Source organism: Manis pentadactyla, chromosome 14 (genome assembly GCF_030020395.1).
Source record: "Manis pentadactyla isolate mManPen7 chromosome 14, mManPen7.hap1, whole genome shotgun sequence".
Lineage (NCBI taxonomy): Eukaryota > Metazoa > Chordata > Mammalia > Pholidota > Manidae > Manis > Manis pentadactyla.
In genome coordinates, this window is record NC_080032.1 from 61,482,335 (window position 1) to 61,507,900 (window position 25,566).

Sequence of the window (25,566 nt, forward strand, 5' to 3'; positions counted from 1 at the left end):
AGGGGATCTTCTCTGAAGCATTGTCCTGTTGTCAACCAAGCAGCTTTCCTCTACAAACATGGGTTTCAATAGTGAATTAGACACCAGCTCTGGGTGATTTAATGATATATGACTGGCATCTTATCCTCAAGCCAGAATTTCAAAGTGCTCGCCCTCTGGGAGATGATTATTTTCTCTGCCTCTTCTCCCTGAGGAAGGTCTTTGTGTGCCTTGCAAAACAGGCAGAGTTGAAGGAGCACAGCTTTCACTGACTGTTCACACCTCCCTCCTCACACCCCTCCTCCCGAACACTCCCCTAACACACTGCTACATAGTTCCCCGAGGTACCATTTGTTTGATGAAAATTTTAAAAGAAATTTAATCCCAGAAGATTTTTGAGACCAGCATCTCTACTTCAGTTCATTCCCAAGCCCTGAATAAACAGACGGATGAGACTCAGCGGCCCATTAACTAAGCGCTTTGCTTAGGCCGCCCTCTGCATGGTGGGGAGAGGCAATTGCGTTCCTCATTGCTGCCACAGCTCTGGCAGTGTGACTGAAGGGTTAGGGGCAAGCTGGGTTTGAGCGCAGGCTCCACCATTTCCCCGATGTGTGATATGGGGTCTGACACTGCACACGAGACAGACGCCAATTCTCCCAGCCCATTTTCTTACCTGTGTGTGGAAGTATTCTTGTTGGGTAGGTTGAACAAAGACTGGCCTGGGCTAGGTGGTACATCAGTGATAGCCCTGAGACTGTCACATAAGGGTGGTCAGAGCCGTCAGCTTTCCACGCGTTTACTCATCAACTGTGCACCCTAAATATTTCTCCCTCTCAAAGCATATAGGAACAGCCCTGAGGGGCCAGCCAGCGAGCACCCCCGGGATGGTTTGTGCCCCTCCTGGAGGGTATTTCTTAAGGGATGGAGCCTTAGGGAGTGCATCATGGCATGTGAGGAGGGCAAAGAGTCTCATGACCCAGACCCCTCATTTTTTGGTTGAGAAAACTGAAGTTCAGTGAGGTCAGGGAATTTGCACAAGGGTCTGGCCAGTAAGTGGTAGAGTTGGGATTCAAACTATAGCCTGGTTCATCTTAAGAGCCCCTGTTTCTGCTGCCTCGAAGGTTCAGTGTAAGGGGATAGGAGGAGGGGGAGAGACAGGCCTTCTAGGTGTGCAGGATGAGACAGAAATGTGAAGAGCCGATGAGAGAGTTCAGAGGCGACTCTGCATCTCAGAATGGGGGTGAGGGTAGTTGGTCCAGGAAGAATCAGGTGATTTGGGTTCTAGTCTTTGCCCCATGGCATTCTAGCTGTGAGATCTTGGAGAAGTTTCTCAGCCTCTCTAAGCTGTAATGTCCCAAACCATGAAATAGGATCTGTACCAACGAGAGTGTGAGTAGGCATTTGACACATTGCAAAGCTCTCTGCCCAGATAAGCAATTCTCCTGTTTTGTTTCCGGGGAACATGGGCTGGCCCTCCGTGTCTTGGGCATGCTGTGCTCTAATACTCAGGAGGGTTGGGGAGACTTCTGGGGTCCTGTTGCCAGCCCTCATGTCCCACCCTGTTCCCACAGGGTGGGAGAATGTCTATGGCTTTGACATGACCTGCATCCGGGACGTTGCCATGAAGGAGCCCCTGGTGGACATCGTGGACCCAAAGCAAGTGGTGACCAACGCCTGTTTAATAAAGGTCAGCAGACTCCTCCTGCTTGGGCCTGGGCATGCTGGAGGCCCAGCTGTGCCACCCTGGAGTAAGGACAGCACCGGCATCTGCACGCCCATGGCCTGGTGAGGCAAGGCCACCTGGCCAGAGCCTCTGGCATTCTAAGATGACTGTCAAAAGGAGATGTTGTCACTGAGAAGGGCTGTGGACAGAACCACTGATCTCCACGGTGGCACAGCTGAGGGGTGGGGGCTCCAGTGTGCCCCTTTGGAGGTGTGAGGATGTGGGGGCCATCAGAGGAGAGAACATGCTGGAAGCAGGGCATATGCCCAGGTTGGGGGTAGCTACTCCACTCAGAGTGGGATGGCCTTCTTAGGAAAGAAGTCTGAGACTCTGCAGTCTAATGGTCATTACACTCCTACCTCCAAGCACACATCTGACTGTCCAGACAGAGCTGCCCACCAGCCCTTCCCGAGCATCCTTGTGTGCACGCACCCTAATGTCTCTCCTTCTGGGGCTTTCTTGAATGCCGAAGAAGAACAGCTGGTCAGCACCATCGGCACCCCAATCCTCAGTGCATTCCTTTTTAAATATTCAAACATGACAAATTCGAGAAAGTAAAAATAAATGCTCCCCTTGACCTCCACCCACTTTCAACCACCATGCTCCTCCCAGAGGTGTCCACTGTTCACATGTGAAACCGATCTTTCCAGTCCTTTTTCTATGTATTTGCATTTAAATATGCTAATATATACTATGTTGAACCATATCAACTAGATATCTGTTTTTAAATCTAGAAAGACATCAATTTCATATGGTTCAAGCTAATGTCTTAATTAAAAAATCTGGGTTCATTACGTGAGTATTCATCAATCCAACCAGCCCTCATCTTGCTAAAACCTACCTGTCTGCTCTAATCCTGTGCAGAACCCTTCTTCTCTGGAAGTACTGAGGTGGCGGACTGGTGCATTTTCAGGGGGTACCAGGGAAGAGTCCTGGGCCCCCAGGGATGAGGGGGAATTTCTGAAGGACTGATGCAAACGGCTGCTTTGCCCAGGTGACACCTGTCCTTAGTCTCCAGACAGTCTTCCTAAGAAGAACCACAACCCTGGGCCCATAATATCACTCTGCCATGTAGAAGGGACTCTGAGGGCAAATAAAACTAGATGAGCTTCACTCAGGTCTCATCAGAGGCGGACTCCCTCCTGTTCATCCAGGCCTTGGACTTGGCATGACAAGGTTCTCACTAAACCTGCTGGTTTCAACTCTAGGCGGGATTGATTGCAAGCCAGCGTGTCCTTTCATTTCTTCCTACTTCGGACCCTGAAGCCCCTCCCTTCAGGTGCCAGAAACAAGCCCACCCACAGTGCAAACCATTTCTGTGCATGTTGTAGAATGCATAGAAATCGACTGGCGCCACTGCATTTGCCAAAGGACATCTGGCAGTTCTATCTAAGCACTAGACATGGCAGGTAATGGCTTCAGCCTGGGGACACAATTCTTTCACTGTGCTGGGGCCCCAGGTTGCTTTCTACCCCTGGTCTACCAGTGTAGCCACTGAGCTTCTGTTCATCTACTGCTGGTCACCGGTGGACTGGCCCACTCCTGTCCCCCCAGGCCACCCTGGCCTCCCTCTTCTCCCAACTCCCAGCCAGGACCCACCTGAGAGCAGCCAGGGGCAACACGGCCCAGTTCAATGAGACGGCACCAGAGGGGCACGTGTCACACACACTCCCGGGAGCTCCTCTGGGCGGCGAGTCTGTGTCGGGCCTGGGGCTCGGTGCAGAAGCCCTGGCCCTCCCGTGCCTGGAGGCTTGCCTCCTCTCTTCCCTGGGAAGGGCCAGGACTGTCTGTGTTCGCTCCGGCAACCAGGAGAGCCCCACCGTCAGCCGCTCTTGCTAATGTGCTAAGCGATGTTTTATCGAGCCTGTTGGGAAAACACTTGCCCTTCTTCACACACTTAATTGCTATTTTCATCGCTATTAACATTGCCGAGTGTGACACTTTATTATAATTAAGACTCTGTTTTGACCAGACTTTCTGCTCTGAGACATCCATTTGTAACATGATTTAGGGGCAGGGATGGCAGCAGCCAGGCGCTCTTCCTAGTGACTGATGCCCGTGGAGCCCTCCGCTTCCTGGGGGTTGCCTGGGGCCAAGTTGGGGTCTCCCTGAGGTCTCAGAGCTGCTGAAGCTGCAGGAAGAAGAAAAGAAATCTTCCAGAGAAGGGGTCCATGCTCTGAGGTGCCAAGACAGCTGGGTTTGACTAGGTTGAGCCTGGGTCTGAGAGGAGGTGGCACTGAGCCCACAGCGCCTCTGTGTCTGGGAAGCCCACCTATGGGGCATCCCGCCCAGCTCTCCAAAAGGCCAACTGCCTCCACTGCTGACATTTTCCGGTAGAGCTTCATTACTCCTGTCCTGAGGGCCTGTGCCCCTCCAGAGGCCCCTGCCGAGATGCAAACGTCCGTAGGACCTAGTGAACACTGTCAGCTGACACAGGGGTTGAGAGCTGACATGGGGTGGATGGCTGTCGAGAGCAAGGTCCTGTAGAGATGAAATTCCTGGTCGCTGGGGTAGTGTGTGTGGACATGTGCTGAAAGTGATAAAGACCTTGGGGCCTGACAGCAGGACAAAGGAACCAGGTTTCAGTGTGCCCGAGCCTCCTTCCCAGTCTTCCCGGTGGTCAGGCCAGGAGGTTCAGATGTTCTGAGGTTATCCTCTGAATGGATCTGAGAGACTGGTCGGTTGGTGTGCAGGACTGGCCTGCAGGGGAGGGAGGACAGTCGTCAAGCAGGAGACCTGTCAAGATGGACTTTGGAGTGTCAGGAGCTGTTATATAGCCAGAACAATAGAGACACCAGGCCAGTCTATTATATTGAAGACTGGGATGGTGCAGCCCCTGCCCCCACAGGGCTCCAGTCCAGCAGCAGGGCCAGGGTGGAGGTTGGTGAGGCTGCTGAGATGAGCCAGAAGTAGTGGGAAAGAGCAGGCCAGGCTGGTGGCAGAGGTGACCAAGAGAGAAAGATACCAGGGAGCCTGAAGCCTGGCCAGCTGGCCCTGACTAAGAAGATGGAAAAAAAGTCAGTGGAGACACTGCCAGTCCGGGAGACCGTGATGATGCCATTGATAAAAATGCAGTTAATTAATGGCTTGCTCTAAGAGTTGTTCAGCTGGAGGAAACCTGTGGCTTAGGGACAATGAACATCACGAAGGCTGATGGGCACTGGGTTAAAAAGATTTCCCAGACTCTAGTAATGGCCCAAACTACCAGGGCGGTGTGTCATGAGGGACCCCTCCACTCTTGGCCCAGGATGAAAGGAAGAAGAATTACAGGTGGCCCTTTGTGGACGAGGGAAGTTGGCTGACCAAACGCAGTGTGAGCCTGCCAGGAGGGCACTCTTTGCGATCAGAGGCTGCTGGAAGTACGTCCCAAACAAGGAGGGTAAAGGAGTCAGAAATCATGACTTATGAGAAGCAAATAAAAACCCAGAGGCAGTTTCTGTTGGAGAAGAAAAGGTTTTGGGGACCCATGTGAGCTGGAACAGGGATGGAAGTCAGAGAGAATGGTGTGGGCTCTCCTCAGTAATTTGGAGGAGGACCTACTGGTTGGAGATGTCAGGAAATGGAATCGGCTGCCTGGTAGGTAGTGAATGCATCAGTGAAGGTGTGCAAGCAAGCACCAGACAGCCCCTTCCTGGCTTCCTGGGAGTGTTACCAAGGCGGCTCTCATGTTGGGTTAAGGGAACTCGCTTTCTCATCCCATCAAATCTGCGTGGCAGACCCAGGGCTCACATCCCATCGGTTCTTGTTCTTCATCCTTGGCTCTAAAAGAACAGCGTAACTTGCATTTGAAGTGACATCACCAAGAGGCTTCCACATTCCCCTAAACCTACAATCCTACCCTCTTCCCAACTAACAGCTCAGAGCTTCCATTTCCCCAGAGGATGCCCAACTGCTCGCCCCAGACCACAGCAGGGCTCTGCGCTGACCTGCTCCCTGACCGCACCTCTTCCTCTGTCCGCTCCGTGGAGGCAGGGCTTCTCTTAGAAGTTCCCGGCATGCTTTGCAACTACTATTCCTTATTTATCTGAAAAATATGTAGAATGAAACCATGCCGCTTTGTCTCTTCCCTGCTCTTGTTCCCCTACCCTCAGGCCCCTCTCCTGTTATTCCCAACATATTCCATCATCTGGGTCCCAGGAGAGCCCCCGGGAACCATTCCTGGCGCACAGGTGTCTGTGTGGCTCTGACAGAGTCTTCAGGACAGATGTCCTTGCCGCACCGTCCCCACAAGGGAAGCCCTTCCCTAGACCTCACTGACAGCCGTCTGGATGCCTCCAGAGCACTCGGAAGGTTTGACCTGTCTCTCTGGAGCCAGCAAACAGCCGGTCCGCATCCTTCATGCCGAAAAGGACAGCACATTGCAAATCGTCCTTCCTTATACTTGCCCCCAACTCAAGATTGATTTTCAGCCACTTGAAACTGCAAGAAGTATTAGTCCTTTGTGTTCTCCATTCACAGCCATAATGGAAAAATTCTCACCTCTTTATTTCTCCCTTTCCTTTTTTGTCTGACTGCCCAGGCCTGTCACAGACAGCCAGCAGGACCTCCCTCAGCTCTGCCTGTGACTGTGGGCAGCCTGGGGTCCTCGCTGCAGAGACAGTACTTGGTGCTGGGCACTTGAATATCAAAATGGTGGGAAATGAGCCCTTCGGTTCGCCCAATCCCCGGGAGGCTTGGTAAAGCACACTGCTGGGTTGATTCAGTTGGGTCTGGCTCCCGGCCCCATCCTCCCCACTGCAGGGGTTTTCCTGGTTGGTGCTGCCCCACATCGCCCGGTGCCCACACGGTGAGAATGCTGAATGGGCTGCTCCCAGGCCACCCACACTGGGCTCCCGGGCGCTCCGGCTCATGACTCATGACTCCTACTCTGTCCCCTCCCCAGACCCCACCAGTCCCAGGCCCACAGGGGTACCATCCTGATTCTGTTCCCCTCGGGTTCTGATCCAGATCCCTTTGAGCGGCAGCCTGAGCACACTCCCTGGGAAGGACCCAGAGGTCACTGGGAGGAGGGCCTGGGGATGACATCTGTCATCGGTAGTGTCCCACGGGACTGGATCTGCTGACCAGGCCCCAGCTCTGCCGAGGCGCTAAGGGTCCAGCATTCTCTCTTCTCTGGGCTGCAGGAGGTGGACATTTACACGGTGAAGACGGAGGAGCTGTCGTTCACGTCTGCCTTCTGCCTGCAGATACAGCGCAACGACTACGTCCACGCCCTGGTCACCTATTTTAATATTGAATTTACCAAGTGCCACAAGAAAATGGGGTTTTCCACAGGTGAGCCTTCCCTCCACCCGTGTTGAGGCTCTGTGGGAAGTGACCAGGGAGAAGGACCTGGGCCTTAGCTGGGGGCCCTCAGGAGGCATCTCATAAGCCTTCTCCAGCTGTGGAGGACTCGCACATCCCCAAGCTTTTGGCTGCCCAAGGAGAAGGTAAATTAAACTGTGGCTGCGTGTCAGAGCTGGGAGCATGTGTTGGGTGGGGAGAGGCAGGGGTAGGGCCCCTTTTCTAATGCACACTTGTTCATTCAGCATTTACAGAGCATAGCCTGTGTGAGGGGTGAGGACATGGAGATGTCCCTGTCTCCAAGGCCGTGCGTCACCACGGGGCCCGGCAAATTTCAGGAGGCTGCAGACTGGCCTCTAGGTCTCCTTCCTTTCTTCACTGCTTCCACCCCAATCCACCCTTCAAGCCCCCGACACTGCTCCCCAGAGACCACCCCTGCCACCTCCCAGCCCTCCTTCAAGGATGTCCCATTGCCTGCAGCAGATGAACCCAATCTTAGCCTGGCAAGTGGGGCTTCCATGACCCGGCCCTTGCCCACTCCTCCCCCACAGTCCTCACCTTCCACGCATCCCATCACTGCCACTGCCTGTGCAGCCCCATCACACCAAGCACTTGGCGGTTTCCTGCCATTCATTAGTGGGGCTCAAGCATCCAGGCCCTTGTCTCTGTGCTCACCAGCCCCTGCGTGTCCAGGCATGCCATGGGAGAAGAGGGTCTTTTGTCAGTGGTTCTTGTCCTCTCCTTTCTCCCTCTGTCACTTTGCTGGGGCTGCCACAACAAAGTCCCACAGACTGGGGGCTTAAACATTAGAAATTTATTTCTGCTTAGTCCTGGAGGTTAGAAGTCTGAGATCAAGGTGTCAGTAGGGGTGGTTCCTCCTGAGGCCTCTCTCAGCTTGCAGACGGCCACCTCAGCCGCGTCCTCACATGGCCTGTCCTGTGTGTGTGCACATCCCTGTGTCTCTGCATGCCCTAATCTCCTCTTTCTATGTGGACACCAGCCAGATTGGATTAGGGCCCACCCTAAGGCCTCATTTAACCTAATCATCTCTTTGAAGTTCCTATCTCCAAATATAGTTGACCCTTGAACAACTCAGGTTTGAACTATGTGGATCCGCTTACTTGCACATTTTTTTTCAGTAAATATATTAGAAAATATTTTGGAGATGTGCAACAGTTTCAAAACACCATTTGCTTTTCTCTACCTTACTTTATTGTGGGATACAGTATATAATATGTACAACAAACAAAATATGTCTTAATCAACTGCTTATGTTTTAGGTAAGGCTCTGGTAAGGCTAATATTTTAGGTAGGCTATTATTCGTTAAGGGTTTCGAGAGTCAAAGTTATATGCAGATTTTCAACTGCACAGAGGGTAGGCACTCCTAACCCCCACATTGTTCAAGGGTCAAATGTAGTCATATTCTGAGGTACTGGGGGATAAGCTCCAGCACATGAATTTAGTGGGGGATACAATTCAGCCCATAACCCCTCCCCACCCACCCTCCTCATCAGGCCAAGGGCAGCAGAGGCCTCACCTCTCACCTCAGGTATTTCTTGATCCCCCCCTTCCCTCTTGGGTCAAAGTTCAGTGTCCTTCTCAGGGGTCCCTAACATCCTGTGCTTACATCTGTCATGGCAATGTTTAAAGTGAAACATATGCACAATGAGAAAAAGACAACAAAAGGGTATAAAATATCAAGGAAAATGTCCTCTCTGCATTCTTCCCAGTCCCAGGCCTCAAAGGTATATATTGTTAATGATTTCTTTTGTATCCTTCTAAAAACTTTCAGTGCTACAAAAGCACATACATATCTCTATATGCCTTTTTTTTTTCTTTTGGATTTTTATTTGAAATCATTATAGACCCATAGGAAGTTCAAAAATAGCACACAGAGTTCTGTGACCCCTTTCCCCAGCTCCCTCCGCTGGTGGCATCTTGTATAACTATAGTACAATATCAGCACTACAACTTTTTCAAAAAACTGTTTCATACTATACACACTGCCCTCTGTTACCTTGCCTTTATTTAACAATGTAATCTTGGAGATACTTCCAGAGCCTCACGGAGATATCTACTTTCTTTTTTTAAATAACCACACAGGATTGCAATGTAGGGTGTGCAACCATTAATCCGACAGTTCCACCTTGTTTTGCAACCCTCAGCCCGCCCGTGGGTTGGGATCGCGTCTGGTTAATCTGCCCTCGTTGGCTTCTACAGCCCTGCTGGGCTCTGAGTAGGGTCCCAATAAGTTTCTGCTAAATGAGGCCCTGAAGGTATGACTCCTGCCCTGGGGAATGTGTTCGTATTGATCATTCCAGTGCAGTCTTCCTGGGAATTGGGGGCATGCTGTCGGGGGAGGGTGAGTGTGCGTGGGGTACGGATAGGTGAGTTCTACCCGAATTCAAGGACATGATTATTCACTTCCTGAAGCCATGGTGACATTGATCCTCTTTTACCTGTGGACGGAGAGGGCAAGAGACTTATCTAATCCCTCTCAGAAGGGCTCTTTCCAGAACTAGTGTTTCCTGACCACCAAGCAGGATGTCCTAGTGTCTGTCAGCCAGCTCCGTGCTGGTGCCCGCCTCCCCTGGGGAAACCCAGACACCCCAAATCTGGGTCATTAGTTAAATATCAGCGGTGACCCTCCTGAGAGAAGCAGTGGCAAGCTCGTCTTTCTGGTGGGCAGGCACAGCCAGGAGGGGCAAGGGAGATTTTACTGGGCCTAGAAAGGTGGGTGAGATGCAGCCTTGTAGTGAGGCTGTGGCAGTGAGAGGGCAGAGAGGGAGTCCGCCTGAGGACCTTGGCTGTGACTGGAGGCCAGGGTGGACCTACAGTGGCTGGCGCTGCCTCCCCCCTCCCCAGGAGCACGCCTCCCCCAGGGCCTGCCCTGCTGCAGGGGCAGAGGAAGTCAGTGGGGCATGGGTACTCCGAAAAGGTTCCGGTTTCTGAAGCCCAGACTCCAGCCCCAGAGCTTTCAGCGGCGGTTTTCCTTTCCCTGAGATGCTCTATTTCCAGGCCTTGAGGTTGAGCAGACCCCTGGGCCCCTGTCCAGAGATGGCTCTTTAGCTCAGTGGTGGCAGGGACAACATGGTTGATGCCCCCACATGGAGGAAGCTTGGTTAAACTCAAGTTCAGGATCAAAGAAGTCGGCCCTGGGCTGCCTGAGGGATGCTGAGGATTCGTCTTCGGGGCTGAAGCCTCTGACCCATGGGCGGGTTTCCTTTTGGATCTGCTGTCACACCCCGACTCCAGCCCTACCCAAGTCCCTCTAGAGGATGAGGAATGTGCCATAAGCTCAAAGACCTGGGTCCAGATCAAGATCCGAGTGGGCTCCTCTGGCTTTCTGCAGTGACGGTGTTATGCCATCTGCCTGTGCGCAGAATCCCAGGAGCTCAGGTTCTGACAGGACGCTGGGAGGTCCTACTGTTTCCCGCGTCCTGGTGCAGCAGTCCCACGTGTGGCCCACCCGCCAGTGTCAGTAGCCTCTTCTGGGAACTTGTTAGGAAGGCAAAGTATCGGACCACACCCCAGACCTGCTAAGTCAGAGACTCTGGGTGGGACCCAGAAATCTGTCTCCACAAGCCCTCCAGGTGCCTGTGATGCATAAATCCCTTTGAGACCCACTGCCTCTGTGCAGAACTGCCTGCACAAGGTGACTGTGAACTTGGTTGATGTAGACGCCCTTTGATAAGGTAATTCCACCTCCTTGCTATGTGCATATACCCTCTGTTCCCACCAAGACTGTTGCCTTCTGGCTGACACGGACCCCTCATGCTGCAGCATCCCCTCGTTAGCTGCTCTCTCGGCCACCTCGGGATGTCAGCGTGGGGTTTTGGTTCAGGCATGTAGCAGACACCTACCAGGTAGCATATACGTTTGGCAGTGGGCTTTACTTAGGCCCTCTGCACTGATGAACAATAAAAGACTATTTCTTTTTAGTTTTTAAGAACCTCAGTTGCACAGAATTAGATAAACACTAACTCTTGGTCATGATACACTATCATCATTAAGTTATGCATGGTTCCTTATTTGCTTATTTATTAATAAATGAACACCTTTGAACTCACCACCTAACTCTGTTACTAGAATATAAATAAAGTATTATCAAATAGAAGGTAATAGTAACTGGAAACAAATCTATTGTTATTATCAGAATGTAAGTATATTAGTTAATATCAAGAAATAAACCATTCTTAAATAGAATATAAATGTTAACCAGCAATACATTATTAATGAATGCATGATTATATTTATAATTAATAAATATGAGTAAATTAATTCATAGTCATGTAACAAATCCTTGTGAGTTCCCTGACTAACTCAATGACTTTAATGCAGCCAATACGTTTGACTTACCTGGATGCCCCGCCCATCCCATCCTCCCAGACCTGCTCTAGATGAGCATTTTCCTGAGTTCTGTGTTCCTTATCCACCTGCTATTTTTATCATGGATGTGTAGGCCTAAACAAGGAGTTGTTCGGTCTCAGCTGTGCTTGAACTTCATGCAAAGTGTAGCTTGCTGTAGGTGGCCCCTTCGCATCAATCCCCGGCTGGGTTTCCAGCTAAGCCTGCTGCAGCTGGCTCTGAAGGGTCCACTCCAAAGCGCGTCATCCATCATGCAGCTTGTGAGTGGCCCCTGTTGATGACCCTGGCATCTCCTCTCTGCAGAGCCAGGTGGAAACTGCCCCAGATGGGCATAGGCACCCAGGGTGCCAGTGGGCACAGCTGCCCCCTTGGACATATCCTCAGCGGGTGGGAGTAGGAAATGGGACCTGGGACCCTGGGGGTGCTGTGTAGGGTGGTCAGACATTGGGGATGATCCTGAGTGAGGTGCTTTCTGGACCTTGGGCTTGTTATGTCAGGAATGACTCAGTTGGAGCTGGACTGCCTGGCAGCCCCTTTCTAGCTTTGCCATCCTGTGATACTGAGTCGTTTTCTCTGGTCAGAGAAGCTTCTTGGTGCATAGTCTTTAACTCTGCAAAAACCTTGTGAGCCTCCTGGGAATGTAATTATAGTTTACAGCTAGAAAAAGTATTAAATTCCAGGAAGAACTGCCAGCCACTTAGCCACTGGGAAGTGGGACAAGAGGCAGGATTCCTGTCCCTTCCTCAAAGTGCTGGGCAACAGCTTCTTGTGAGAGGTGCTGTCCCTTGTCCCACAGCCTCCTGTGCCCCCTACCCCTGCCCTTGGCCAGCACCCCCACCAGGCTCTGCTAGCTGCCTGTCTTCTCACTTAGGCTATAGGATCTGGGTTTGAGGAAGGCTGTACTGGCTGCGGTTCCTCCAATTTAGGGCCATATCTAGCACCTTATAGGCATCAGGATAAATTGAATTAATGAATGTGCACATGAGTGAATGAATGAATGTGCGTGTACTTGGAAAGCTGCAGGCAGTACTGGTCACACTCCAACGTCTAGAACAATAGCTGTCCCTAGTCAAGAGACAGAAGCGGGGGGGGCACCAGAGGGAGGGAGAAAAGGGGAGTTGACGTGTAAGGTCAGGATATTAAAAGTATGAAGATATCTTCCTAACAGGGAAAGCTGAAAGCCAGTTACACAATCCTGAAGGCTGTACTTGGGGCAGGAGATGGAAGGAGGGACAGACTTGTTCGCCGATGAGAACTCTATATATTGTTCATAGCCCTGTGTTGAGTGGTCACCCTGGGGCATGGCAACTTTCTGGATGCTTCCCCAGAACATTCTAGATGACTAGAGTGAGGCAGCACATCCTTGCAGGCCAGAGCCATGGTTGATGGATAAATAAATGCTATTCTGTTTTCTATAATGATTAAGTAACCACCTAATGCAATGGCCTGGCCCTACCTATGTTATAGGTAAGGTGACCATATAATTTATCGTTCAATTAAAGACACTTTTGAGAGTGAAGGGAAAAGCTATTAATAATCATGCCAGGAAAAGAGGAGGAAATTGAAACTGTCCTGGGCACATCGGCAGATTTGATCACCTTTGGTATACCCTTTCCTCTTCATCCCATCTAATCCTTAAAGTACCTCAGGAGATAAATATCATGCCCCATGTTCTGCAGAAGTAGGAAATGAGCCCATGGTCTCAGTGCAAACACATGGCAAAGTGGAGACTGAAACCGGGCTATTGTTGCCTAATTAAACACCCTTTCCACTGATAACCACCCAAGAGATGTTATTCGATAGGAAAGATTGGGTTTGCACACAATTTCAGCCATAGGCATGTGTCTACAACACCTGGAGGGATATTTTTAAGTGGCAAGCGGGCCCCCTTCTCATCCCCAGAATTACTGAATTCAGATCTCAAGGAGCATAATCAAAACATCTGAATTTTAATCAGTTTCTCCTGGACATTTTGATGGAGAATTAGGATTCAGAAAACTAGTTTAGACAATTAGTCCATGGCTAATGGACCCATCATGGAAATTAGATGTTTGGGGAAGTCCTCAACCTTTTGATGTCTATGTCAAGGAGGAGAATCACTTTCCTCCAACCCAAGGCTGGCATATTTTGGGGGATCACCATCAGAGACACACTCTGAGGCTCGATCGCTGGCAAATCAAACCCATGAAGTCTCTGGGAGTCTCATAAGGCATCTGATTAGGTGACAGAAGGAAGCTGCTTGAATTCCCTTGCCTGAAGGTCTTTAAGAATAGGAGAGACACCTGTCTGAGCCGGTGTAGGTGTAGGTGGGGGCGAGAGTGCTGTCAGTCAGACACTGCCATTCTCTGCACGCACCAGAGACTATCTTTTGACAATTTATTTAGACATCGTTGGCAGGGAGGGTGCTGGGAGCAAGTGGACTTTGTCTGTAGACAGCAGTATGCCTCAGAGGCCAGGAAGGCTGGATATAGTTGGGTATCCAGAATCTGAGAGGCCCAGATTTCATGTTCATAATCCTCTTTCAAGCCTTCCCAAATGCTTAGGCTGCTCCCCACATGGCCCCCACCTCCATGACCTTGAGTTCGTATTGATTTCCCAAATGCACACATTGACGGCTGCTTGAGTCTTTATCCAAACCACTGACATTTGATCAAGCCAGTTCATTGCAGAGAGCTAAAAAAATAAAAACCAAAACAGATTCTTCACCATCATTAGAATATATCTTGGGGTTTGAAAGATCTTAGAGGTCATCTGGTCTGACTCAGGGCATGATAAATCCCCACTCAGTGCTTGTGGTGTGAACACCTTCAGCGTGCACTTCTGATAGCTCATACAACTGCAGGGCAGCCCCAATTCTTCCTGGCAAATTTAAAATCTACCTTCTAGTAATTCCCAGTGACTAGCCTTTGCCCTGCCTCCAAATCCATAAATAAGGCCACATATAAGCCATTCCACAGGACAGCTTTTGACATATTTGAAAGACTCTTGGAATATTCACCCCAAATCTTCTCATCTTTATCTCTGGTCCTAAGCAAAGAGGAAATCACTGTTGAGGAGCCCTGCATCCTAGTGGAGGAAGCAAAGAGCCTGAAGGGCCAAGGGGAACTTGTATCATACATATTCTCCTACAGTCCATAGGTTCCAAAGCCCCCACATAGTTGAACACCTGTGGGTACACTGAAGCATGACAAATGTCTACTCTAGGTTTTTACCATCACTCACTTATTCAGTACTTAGAAATCTACCAAGTGTGGTGGTCGTACTGGGGATATAACAGTACATGAACCTGGCATGGTCCCCACCCTCATGGAGGTTGCAGTTGTGTGGAGGACACAGACATGTGGATAAAGACAGAGGCGTTTATGCTGTGGCACGATAGGTACCATGGTAACGTAAGCTCAGGGTGCTCTTTGAGCAGGTGGTGATCAGGGAAGGCTTCCCAGAGGATGTGACCTTGAAGGGTGAGGCAGAGAGAGCCTGGTGGGCATGGAGGGAAGAGTGTCCCAAAGACTGCTGCCGAGGAAGGAGCCTGCAAGCAGGCCCCCTCATTTAGCTGTGGAGTCTGTAGTGTGCGGGGGGATGGACGGGGTTTATGGTGAGTACAGGTGAGGCCCAGCATCTGTGGCTTTGCATCCTGCAGGATGAGTGAGCTGCCGACCGGCCAGAGGCTGTGGAATGAAAATGATCCCTCATTTCTTTTTGACCCAGTTAGGAAGCCCAACTGAAGCCCCACGGAGGGTACAAGGTTCAGTTCTAGGACAGAGAAGCAGGCAGGGAGAGCTGTCTGATGGGTTGGGGCGTCAGTGGAACTGGGGGAACTGGTTCAGTTGTGGGGTTTGCATAAATGGTGTCCTTCATGGGGAGACAGGATGGCCTGCTCAACAAATCCCCCCCTTATACTGTCTGGACGTCTTCACTCTATCAGACTAATTAAAAACCTAGCATTTTGAGATTCATCTGTATTAATGAGGTTAGTTGGTGAGGGGTAGTCATCCTCCCCACACTTCTGCTCAGGAACCCCTCCAGGTGTGGACTTGGACTGTCAGCTTGTTTCTCTTCTCACTCCCAGCTCAGCTCTGCAGCCTGGAGGGGAGGGGTTCGGAGGGAGGGGCACATGCTGAGTGGGGAGGGCCTGGGGCCCTCTTGTCACCACCTGACAAGAGTGCTGGGACACACAGGGCTCAGGGAGACCCAGGGGGAGCCCAGCAACTTTTAAGCAGGTTCCCACTTCCACCCTTCTGAGACATCTCCCCTGAGTCCTGTCTCCGATTTCCTTCGCCCACAGCCCCTGACGCCCCCTACACCCACTGGAAGCAGACTGTCTTCTACTTGGAAGATTACCTCACTGTCCGGAGGGGGGAAGAAATCTATGGGACCATATCCATGAAGCCAAATGCCAAAAACGTGGTGAGTGCTGAGGCCACCCCTGTGAGGGCTGGGGTCGGAGTGAGGGACCCCAGGGAGCTCCCAGGGCCCAGTTGCCTGCGTGCCTTGTACACAATCAGAAAAGGCCCTGGAGGAGGCGGTAGGAAGGCAGGTGTGGGTGTGACTGGGCATCACTGAAGGACTCCAACCCTGGTCCCTTAGAACTCGGGGGCAAGAGACTTCTCTGGGTGCCCCTCTGGATTCAGTTAGCCTTGAGGATAGCTTCCAGTTCTTCATCAGAGGGGCTTTGAGCACAGAGGCTATGCTTCCCCTGATTTAGGATGAGTGGAGCCAGGAAATAACAGTTTCCAGTGGCCTGGAAGATGTTTGGTTCCCATTTCTTCAGGTGGCCTGGTGGTTTGGAGACAATGCGATTCTTTCTGAGCAACCCTGGTTGCAGGCAAGTGAACAAAACAGTCTACAGAAAGCTCTGAGGGTTACGCCGCAGAAGACTCGACTACTCCCCTCTGTTTTCTCCCAAGATGAAATCAGAGGGCACATTTTTATATTGTAACAGGAGGGACATAGGTTGGAAATCAAAGACTTTCCTGTGAGGATAACGAGGCACTAGAATAAATTCCTGAGGGCTCCTTGCTAGAATCCCCTAGGAGCACAGGGTTACCCACCCCTCAGCCAGCCCGGAGGGCCTGGAGCAAGCCTTCCCACCACGCTAACACAGGGACTCTCTGCTCCTTCTTTGCAGCGAGACCTCGATTTCACAGTAGACTTGGATTTTAAGGGACAGCTGTGTGAAACATCTGTATCTAATGACTACAAAATGCGTTAGCACAGGTGGGAGGCTGCAGAGAGTGAGAGAGAGACGAAACTCATCTCGATCTGCGGCGCTATAACAAGGGACACTGTTTGCAGGACTACACACTCGAAAATCAGAGTTTTAAATTCTGCCTTGGAGATTGGTGAACCCACCAGGGCTCCCGCGGGCCCTAGCACTGGACGAGAGCCTCCAGCTCCTCAGCTCTGCTCTGGGAGCCTCTCACAATGGCTTTGTTGCTGCCGACAAAGAGCAACCTCCAGGGCTGCGACTGGGCCGAGGATGGAGAAGTCCACGTGCATACCCATCGTCCTCCTTAACTGTGAATCTCCAGGTCTTCCAAGTTTTGCATGCTGCAGGCGACTAGGACAGATTGCTTCACTAGAACCTGGAGTGTCTTTGGTAGCATAAGCCAGATTACCTGTCTGTGCGGTGGCGTGTGCGTGCAGTGCGCGCGTGCGTGAGCACAGCTATCTACTAGTTCATTTACCCACAACACCTGTATATGCATGCATATACAACTGAGTGGGTAGACTTATGTGTTCATTCAGGGGGTGTGTGTGTACGTGTGTGTGTGCGTGCGCGTGTGTGCGCATAGAATATATACTACTCTCAGAGGAGGTTCTGTTGCTTTCGAATAGGAATTTGTTTTGTGATTAGTTCTCCCCCTTTCCCATCCCTTACAGATGTTAAGCAGCTATGAGACGTTCTCTGTACCAGCTCTGGTCTCCTTTTGACTAGACCATGGCTCCGAACCCTGAGCATAGTACTGCGCACTCTGTGGGCACTCAATAAACGCACCTGAGAACAAAGTGATGGAACGGCTGCATTCCTGGTGCTCTGGCACGGGAGGTTCTGGGGAGGAAGTCAAGGCCACTTCGGAACAGAAGATCAAAAGAGCTGCCCCTTGGCTTCTCCCTGCACTGGAAGGTAGTCCCTGGCAGAAGCCCCTGTGAAGTCAGGACTGGCCATAGGGCATCCTCCCTGCTGCCTCTTAGGGGTGGGAAGAGAGTCTTAGGGGATGGATGGGGGGTCATGAACCATCTCTCAGGTGCTCCGGCATGTAGCCAGGAGGGAGTCCGAGGTCAGGAGTGGGAAACCCTGGAATGTGCACCCTGCGGGGAGGACCCAGAGAAAGCCGGACATGGTGGCTGAGCTTGAGGTCTGGGTCACTGGAGAGTCTGGACAGGATCTGCGGGAAAGGCCAGTGGAGGGAGGGGCCTTGTCTAGGGTGCTGAGAGTTAGGGGCACCTTGGGGCATGCTGGCCTCTGCCCCCTTACCTCTGGGCCAGGGTCTGGACTGGCCAGCACCCCCTGCATCAGCAGGGGCCATGATCTGGAGCAGGCCTTCCCACCCAGCCCTGGTGAAAGACACTTGGACCCCAGGGTGATTCTCCAGGTGCCCATCACAGGCCCCTTCCCTAGTGGGACTGGTCAATCTCCAATGCCCCAACTTCTTCAGCCCTGCCACCTCTAAGATTTTAGACTCTGTTCCAATAGTGGAGAGGACAGACCAGATAAGAGATTCCTGGGGCTGGGAATGGTCACTGAAGATAAAGAGGGGGCCTTAACTGTAGGCAGAATACAGGCTTAGCTGCCACGAAGACTCAGCGACCAAGAAGTGTGAGGGCCTGCCTCTTTCCTGTAGGGATGGGACAGGACCAGGTGCTGGGCTGTGGGGTCAGGCCTGGCCCTGCCTACCGTGCTCTGTGGACCTCGGGCAAGCTGAGGCTCAGCCTCATCACTGAGGAGTGGTAGCTGGGCTAGGAGTGTTTTCCACACTGTGTCCTGCGGAGCCCTAGGGCTTGTGGGAGGTGCCAGGGTCTGGGCAGGCAGAGCTCTGGGGGGCCCCCCCAAATTCAAAATGAACAATTTCTCCCTTGTCTGTTTTAGTTTTCTTTGGGGAGAGAGTTTTACTACTAAAAATAAAAATAAAATAAAGAAATGAAAAGAACCCAAGACCCAAACCAAGCATCTTTGAAATGACTCACCTGGGTGAGCCCAGGTCCTCCTGACCCTCAGACTCTGAGGTCAGTGACATCCTGGCCCCTCTCCCTTCCCTTCCCTCCTGCCCACCAGTCCTGTGCAGTTTCTTGTAAAGACCCCATAGCAGCTTTTGGGTCTTGGCTGGGTGCCCACCACCTGGCCTAGAACCACACATTCACATGCCTGCATCTTTTTGTTTTCCCATTCTAATCAGCTCTAAAATATTCTCTCTGGCACGGTCATCACTCAGAAAAGGGGACAGGCTCTGTGGACAGATGTGGGGCCTTTGTTTGAAATTTAAAAGGGGCCCCTCAAGGCACCCAGAGCTCTATGCATGCTCTGCTTGGCAGGCAAAGTAGGTTTCCATTCCCACTTTGCCCCCTGGCCTGCTGCCTTTGTGCAGTGAGCAGAATGCACAACAGTACTCAGAGGCCCCGAGAGAAGCTGTGCTGGTCCCCTTGGAGCCCTTGTTTGTTCCCCTCTAGCCAGCAAAGGCTGTCCTGTGCTTCAGTTCTGAGCCAATCATGTTTTTCATTAGCGACCTACTGGCAAAACTTCTGCCCTCGGTCAAATGGTGGTAACGGGATCTTTAGAATGGAAATACCAGGCACTTGCCAGGCCTGTGGAGGTGTTTTGATTTGGTTTGGTTTGGGGTCATTCTTTGGCTTGTGTGACAGGCAGTCTTACCTGTGTCATCTCCCCCAGGAGAGGCATTGCAGGTACGGGAAGAAAGAGGGCTGTTCAGGAGTGAACAGAGCTTACAGGGCCCAGGGCTGGGAGTGGGAGTGCAGGGAGGCCTCAGCTTGGCTGTGGGGGGGTATGTACTGGGGCTGGCAGTGCCCTTGAAAATGAGAGCTGCCTCCAGGGGCAACGGCTCCTTCCCTTCCGGCTCCTCCATGCTCATTGGCTTCTCAAAGTCCTGGGAGCCAGGCCGGGATGCCCACTTTGTAGCTGAGGCACTCTGAGGTCCTGAGACGAGCAGTGGAGTTCTGTGACCTCAAGTCCTATTCAACATGCCTTCTGCTGCCTGTGATGATTCCTTGTACCTCAGGCCCCGAAGGCTTCCCTTTGCACCTGGAGACAAAGACAGAGAAAATCTTGCAATGCTTCTTGCCCCTGTGTGTTAGATAGGAAAGATAGAGAAGAGATGCTTCAGAGGGGACAGCAACTAGCATGCTAGAAGAGGGAAAGGGGTTGAGGAAGGACATGGGGGTGTGGGCTCCCCAGTGGGCATTCAAGGGGAGCTCATTAGTGGGTTTTTCCTGTGGTGGGAGTCAGGGAGCCCAGGGTTCTACCTATCTTGAGCAGGGAGCCCATCCAACTTCATGAAGGATTCCTTCCAGGTCAGTGGGGCAAAATCCTACATGGGCAAGAGCCTGCAAGATGCCCCAGGAACCGCAGCATTGAGGCCGGCAGGCATTTCGGAGATCCCCAGGCACTGGGAGGGCTGGGCTGAGCCAAGACCCATCTGACTTCCTGGCCTCTGTGGCATCCAGAGGAATGTGGGTCACCCTGTGTGCCCTGCCCCTGGTCTTTGGCCCCTGCTACGCCATCACCAACCCCTATGCTCCAGGGCTGCAGGAGAGAAGTTGGGGTGCCATGAAGGAGCAATGCCACGTCAGCCCCCCCCACCCCCTCCTGCCCACAGGCGTGTTCTGCTAGGAACTGTAATCTCCCTCTGGTTCTGTGGAAAATAAGCAATATCAGCTTCAGCATGATCTGAATAGGAGCCAGTGTATAAGATGAGGTCTCAGTATGACACTAAGATGCCATAAAGACAACTTCACTCAGGAAATCTGTTCTTAACCCAACTCCACCTTTCCTTTTTTTTTTTTTTGAAAACTATACAAAACCCATTACTGACTTTCTCCCCTGTCACTCTCCTTTCCCTTGGGACCTTCTTGCTTCCATTCCCAGCCCACATCCCCAGGCCCAAAGCCAAGCGACCTCTTTTGTGGTTTCTGTGCGCTTGTTTGCACTTGGGTCCCTCTGTGCCTGCTCTGACGTCCATTGCAAGCATGGCCTCTCTTTGCCTCAGAACACAAGCCCCAAGGTCAGGGATCTGCCTCTCTCTGACTGTGTTTCCCCCTGAGCAAAGTGAGGTGCATGTGGGAGGTGGCAGGGAGACAGCTGACTAATTTGACTATATGGAATGTGCCCAGGGGCCTCTCTAGGCTACCAGGCCGCTGTCCCTTCTGTCTGTGTCCCTCAGGAGATGTGGGCATTTTCTTTACTCTCCTAGAAGCCACCCATGGGCACTGTCTCCCCTTTGCCAGGCCCTACCTGGTCTTTGCCTCTGCAGCCTTTCTCCCTTCTTGACACCCACCTCGAGGCCCAGCCTGGCTCCAGGCCTCAGTAACGGAATGAAACTGAGCCAGACACCTCCGCTCATCCCCGGGCCTTGCATCAGACAGGACCAAGATCCTGTCACTGGCCTAGTAGCCAGTTGTGAACACTGGGTATCTGCCCCCTTGATCTCCTATCTTTAATCCATGGGTTCCACTTATAATGGGAGGGAGCTCTGTCTGGTTCTTGCAACCCTGCCTCAACTACATGGAAGCTCTCAGCCTGGTTTCTGGAGCCCTCTTGCTGAAGGCAGACTTTTGTGGATCCCTGCTTCCTGACTGGAGTCTTGAATGGCACCGCCTTGCCTACCTGCTTTCTGCAGGCAGCCATGCCCGTGAGGCACCCCAGCTTGTCTTAGACCCCTGGGCTGTGGCATGTCATGCACAAAGCCTTGGCCTGTCGTCCTGTGGCTTCCTGAGGCCTGGAGAGCTCCTCAGCCTGTCGAACCACAGTGGATGTGCTCCACTCCTATCTGGAGCCTCCCAGGCTGCCTGCCCCCATCCTGTTGGAAGCAATTAGCCCATATCCAGCCAAGGCTCAACAAGACACAACATGTTCAGTGATCAGAAGTTCGGCCAAGAAACATTTATCGGAAACTTAAAGGGCTCCAGGCTCTGAGCTAGGCCCTGGCATACAGCAGAGGTGGTAGTGGCAGCAGGCACCATGCCTTCCCAGCTCACACTCTCTGATTGGTCAGTCTCTGGCCAGGCTGGGCCTGCTCTTGCCCAAATACTGAGCAATGTGGGCCCTTGGCCATCCGCCCTGACCCCTGCTCTACCCCACCCTACCCAGTGAGCCACCCACAGCCTTGGTCCAGCTCAGGGACACAAGCCATGTCAGGATAGGGGTGAGATACCTAGCTGCTCACAGCCATTAACTCTGTGGAAGAGAAGAAGGCGGTGCCTGAATTCCCCTACCGTCTGTGAATCCCACAGGAGTACCAGCCTGTCATTTTCAGAGATAGACAGTACTCAAGGAGACCCAAGACTTCTTTTATCCTAGCGATGGGTCCTTCTTCATGGCAGAAGTGAAAAAGGTCTTTTCCAACACTAGGCTGTGGCTAACACCTCAGCTGGGGCCAACTGGGCAGGGTCACTTGGCCCAGGACTCCTGGTCCCCACCTCCACAGGCAAGGGTCAGTTACTGGACAGCTCTGCCACATGACATGAGGCTTGGAGCCAAAGGACTGAGTTACTACATATGCATGAAGCGCAAAGGAGAAGACCCAGAAAATGAAGCAGCTATAAAATGAGTTTGGGAACTGTGAAGTACAATGGAAATGCCAGTTATAACTGCTATTTTAATAATACCCTGCCCTGTACTCCACCCCATCATTGAGAAGCACACTGGGACACCAGAGCTGGAGACCCATGGGCCAGGAAGTTACCGGGGGGCAGTGGCGCTGCCATCAGGGCAGCAGTCAGCCGCTGGCCAGCTTCCAGGGCAGCAGGCTTCTGCCCAGAGGTTGGGGCAGCAATGTAGGTGATGCATGTGTGCAGTTTTTGCCAAAAGCCCTAGGCAGAAGTGTCCTGTGCTGTGGCTCTGGTTCATTACCTTTTTAAAGGCTTTTCTAGTGGCTGGTAGAGGTCTCAGAGTCCATCTCCCAGCCCTCCACCGGTGGCAACTGACTGGCATCAATAGACATGTGTCTTTCCATTGGACCCAAAAGATCCTCAATCATCAAGATGCCACAGCCCCACCTGAGGTGCCTGGCAGGGCCTTGCCTCTCTCCACTTACATTTCTGACCACAAGGACCTCCTGGTGACCTTGAACCTGAGCCTAGTATGTATATCTGATGCCTGGTTTGCAGCACATGGAGAAGGGCAGGAGTAATCTTTACTTTGGAATCCAACACACGCTGCCTTTTCCAGGAGAATGTTCCTTGTCATATTTGGCCATGGTCAATAAAATACTGGGTTTGCATACCCAGAGTGCCTATTCCCTTTGGCCAGAGTTAGTGGCTTGGAAACACATTCTGGAGACAGGCAAGAAAAATGAGGTGGGGACCAGGCTGATACCATCTTGGCTGCAGTAACAGCCACATAAATGCTTGAGAGTTGTCTGTACATTTACTAGGAAATAACCAGCCAACTCTCCACTATCATAAATTGTTGTTAACGTGACAGAGCCACACACCTCTATGACATTTTGAATCAGAGGCTTTAGAAGGACAGAACAATGGGAATCCTTCTCTGTTCCCAGGGCAAGGATTGAGCCGTCCAAGAGAACATCTGTGCAGGAAGGAAGAAGCAAAACTTAGAGATGTGCGAATATTCTGCTGTACACATGGCTACGTGGTCTAGGAATAATGTCCCCACGAAACATGGAAGACCTATTTGGGGGCAGGAGGGAGAAACACTCATCACCTGTCATCTGGAGGCAGGATTCCATGAACAAGGTTAAGCACTGGGTGCTTTTCATCCTCAGCACAATGATCCAGTTCCCGTCCCTGTTGTAACTAGGACAGCTAAGGGAGTAGCCTCTCTGAACTTCCTCCAGCCCATAAATATTTTCAGGCCCCTCCTGTGTGGCAGACCACACTGGGTGCAGGGAATACAGCAGTGACCAAAACAGCCTGCCGCCCTGGAATTACAGGCTGCTGGAGGAGCAGCCCTCCAGCAAGAACGATAAACATTACGGAAGAGGAAATGCAGAGGCTGTGGGAGGAAGGACTCAGGAGATCAAGAGAGCCTCTCTTAAGGGAGGACTTGAGGCGGACACCTAAGAAAGCAGAAGAGGAGGGGAGGGCAGAGGGCGGGCAGGAAGAGGAAGCACTCAGTGGCAATGACACGCCCCCAGGAGGCCCCGCCCGGAGGCGGGGGAGAGAGCGAAGCACATGTGAAAAAGAAGAGCAGAGAAAAGAACAGGTAAGGACCAGGGGAGAGCATGGAGAGGGACGCTCAGGATGCGGCCAGAGTCTACAGTCAAGAGCCTTATGAACTACGTGTCCAGGAGACTTTTCCCTGGGCAGAGAGAGACACTGAAGGGTTTTAATCAGGAAAGTGACAGAACAAGAAGATTTGCATGCCACACATGCTCACAATCTAATGAGCTAAATTTGGCAGTTGTTTCCCCTGCAAAATGGTAATAGACTTAACCCATTGCCTACTTCAGATAATTAACCCCAGATAAGGTAAATACAAAACCAGCAGGACCCCAAGTGGAGGCTTCTTTGGGTTGCTGTTGTGGAAAATGGCTTGAATACTGATTGCTTTGTTGTAGGGATTGCCTTGTTCACCAATAGGGAATCAGCAAAGGGGCAATTTGTGCAACTCTGAGATCATTTGCATTATGCTTTCTGGTGTCATGTCACACTGTTCTTCCCAGAAGAACGGCGTCCTCTCGGCTCGGAGGATGTAATTGTCTGGGAGGTGGAAGGTGGTTGGTAGAGTCTGTGCAAGGCTGGGTCTGCCTTTCGGGATGTTCTGCTGTCTTCAAGCCCCAGGCGGCTGTTTCCAGGGGAGCATAATGCTTGGCGTAGCTTTCAACTCACAGAATGTATTCTTGAAGCATCTTTCAGAGGCTCCGTGGGTCATAATGGGTTTCTGATATTGTGATGATTGCATCCTGGCCCTGGTTGGTTAGCTCAGTTGGATAGAGCATCGTGCTTAGAGCCAAAGACACAGGCTTCCCAGACTCACTGCTCAGTTTCATGGTCAGGGATGATGCCTGGAACTCCAGCCAGCCTTGAGGTAAACAGACCTGGGATTAAAGCCTGACTTCTCCAGCCAATGGCTCTGAGACCTGCAGCGAGTTCCTGGAATCCCCTGTTCCTGTGTGAATTCTTTCTGTTAAGTGGGGATGAGAATAGCACATTTCTCCTGGGGTTATAGTGAGTGTCCGATGGATGAAATGGTCTGAGAGGGCCTGGGATGCGCCCTGGGCAGTGTGCGGCCTAAGGCAGTTGCTTACAGATGGTGGCTCCCTGTCTTGGACCTGAGGGCTCTAAACAGGAATGAGCAGGTGCCTCTGGGCTCTCTCAGGGAGGGAGAGAGCAATAGCTCCAAGAAGAGTCTCTGCCTCCTCTCGGGGTGGAAGACAAAATGTACCGTGATTCTCTGCTGCTGTGAAATGATTCTCAAAGTGGCCTTGGAGATGCCTGGATTAGAGACGCCCTGGGAGATCAGGGTAGGGCTGGGGCCTGGGGGATCTCAGGTCATTAAACATGACCTGCCATGAGGTGCAGAGTTGGGCGGGAGCTCAGGCCTGGCCACGGTGGCAGGAGGCTCCTGTGGTGCTGGGCCTAAAGATCCTCAGCCACCTGGGCTCAGAGGAGCACACGGCCTGGTGGACTGTGGGCCCTGGGACAGGAGGACCACGGAGGAACCCCAATTCTTCCTCTCCCAGCTGTGTGGCCTTGAGCAAGTCAGTTCACTTCTCTCTGCCCCAGTTTCCTTTATGTGTAAGCTGGTGATAATCCTGTTGTCTTCCTTGGGGGAGGCAGTCAGGGTTTAATGGGAATGGTGCCTGGGACATGGAGGCATTATGTGTATTAGCTATTATTACGGCTCTGACTTACCCCGGGCTTTGACCACCTCCAGGACTTGGGCGCTTCAGTCCCTCTGAGCCTCACCACTTGGCGACTCTGTCTCTGGGAGAATTTCTGTGCCCACGCTCATCATGCTGTGTTAGCAGCATGGGATTTTATGTCTGTCCCTGCCCCACCCGCCCATGGACTGTGG

At 51.9% G+C, this 25,566-nt stretch overlaps 1 protein-coding gene and 1 long non-coding RNA gene across 4 annotated transcripts in view; one reads left to right on the plus strand and one right to left on the minus strand.

Annotated features, from left to right (window-relative positions):
• Positions 1-17,354, plus strand: part of PRMT8 (protein arginine methyltransferase 8) — a 98,905-nt gene extending 81,551 nt beyond the window's left edge. For 2 of the 3 annotated variants that reach the window (XM_036908362.2, XM_036908377.2), the window contains 4 exons: positions 1,551-1,666; positions 6,826-6,976; positions 15,640-15,761; positions 16,483-17,354. In XM_036908362.2, coding sequence (XP_036764257.1) covers positions 1,551-1,666; positions 6,826-6,976; positions 15,640-15,761; positions 16,483-16,566 — 473 coding nt within the window. In that variant the 3' untranslated portion in view covers positions 16,567-17,354. The remainder of the gene's footprint in view (positions 1-1,550; positions 1,667-6,825; positions 6,977-15,639; positions 15,762-16,482) is intronic. The other variant, XM_036908372.2, reaches the window with a different exon arrangement.
• On the minus strand, positions 13,701-23,601 carry LOC118924008 (uncharacterized). Its single transcript, XR_005029421.2, has 3 exons — positions 23,251-23,601; positions 19,225-19,611; positions 13,701-14,027 (listed from the first exon to the last, which is right to left on the minus strand). It is a non-coding gene; the product is annotated as an uncharacterized LOC118924008 (long non-coding RNA).
• Positions 23,602-25,566: the final 1,965 nt, after the last annotated feature.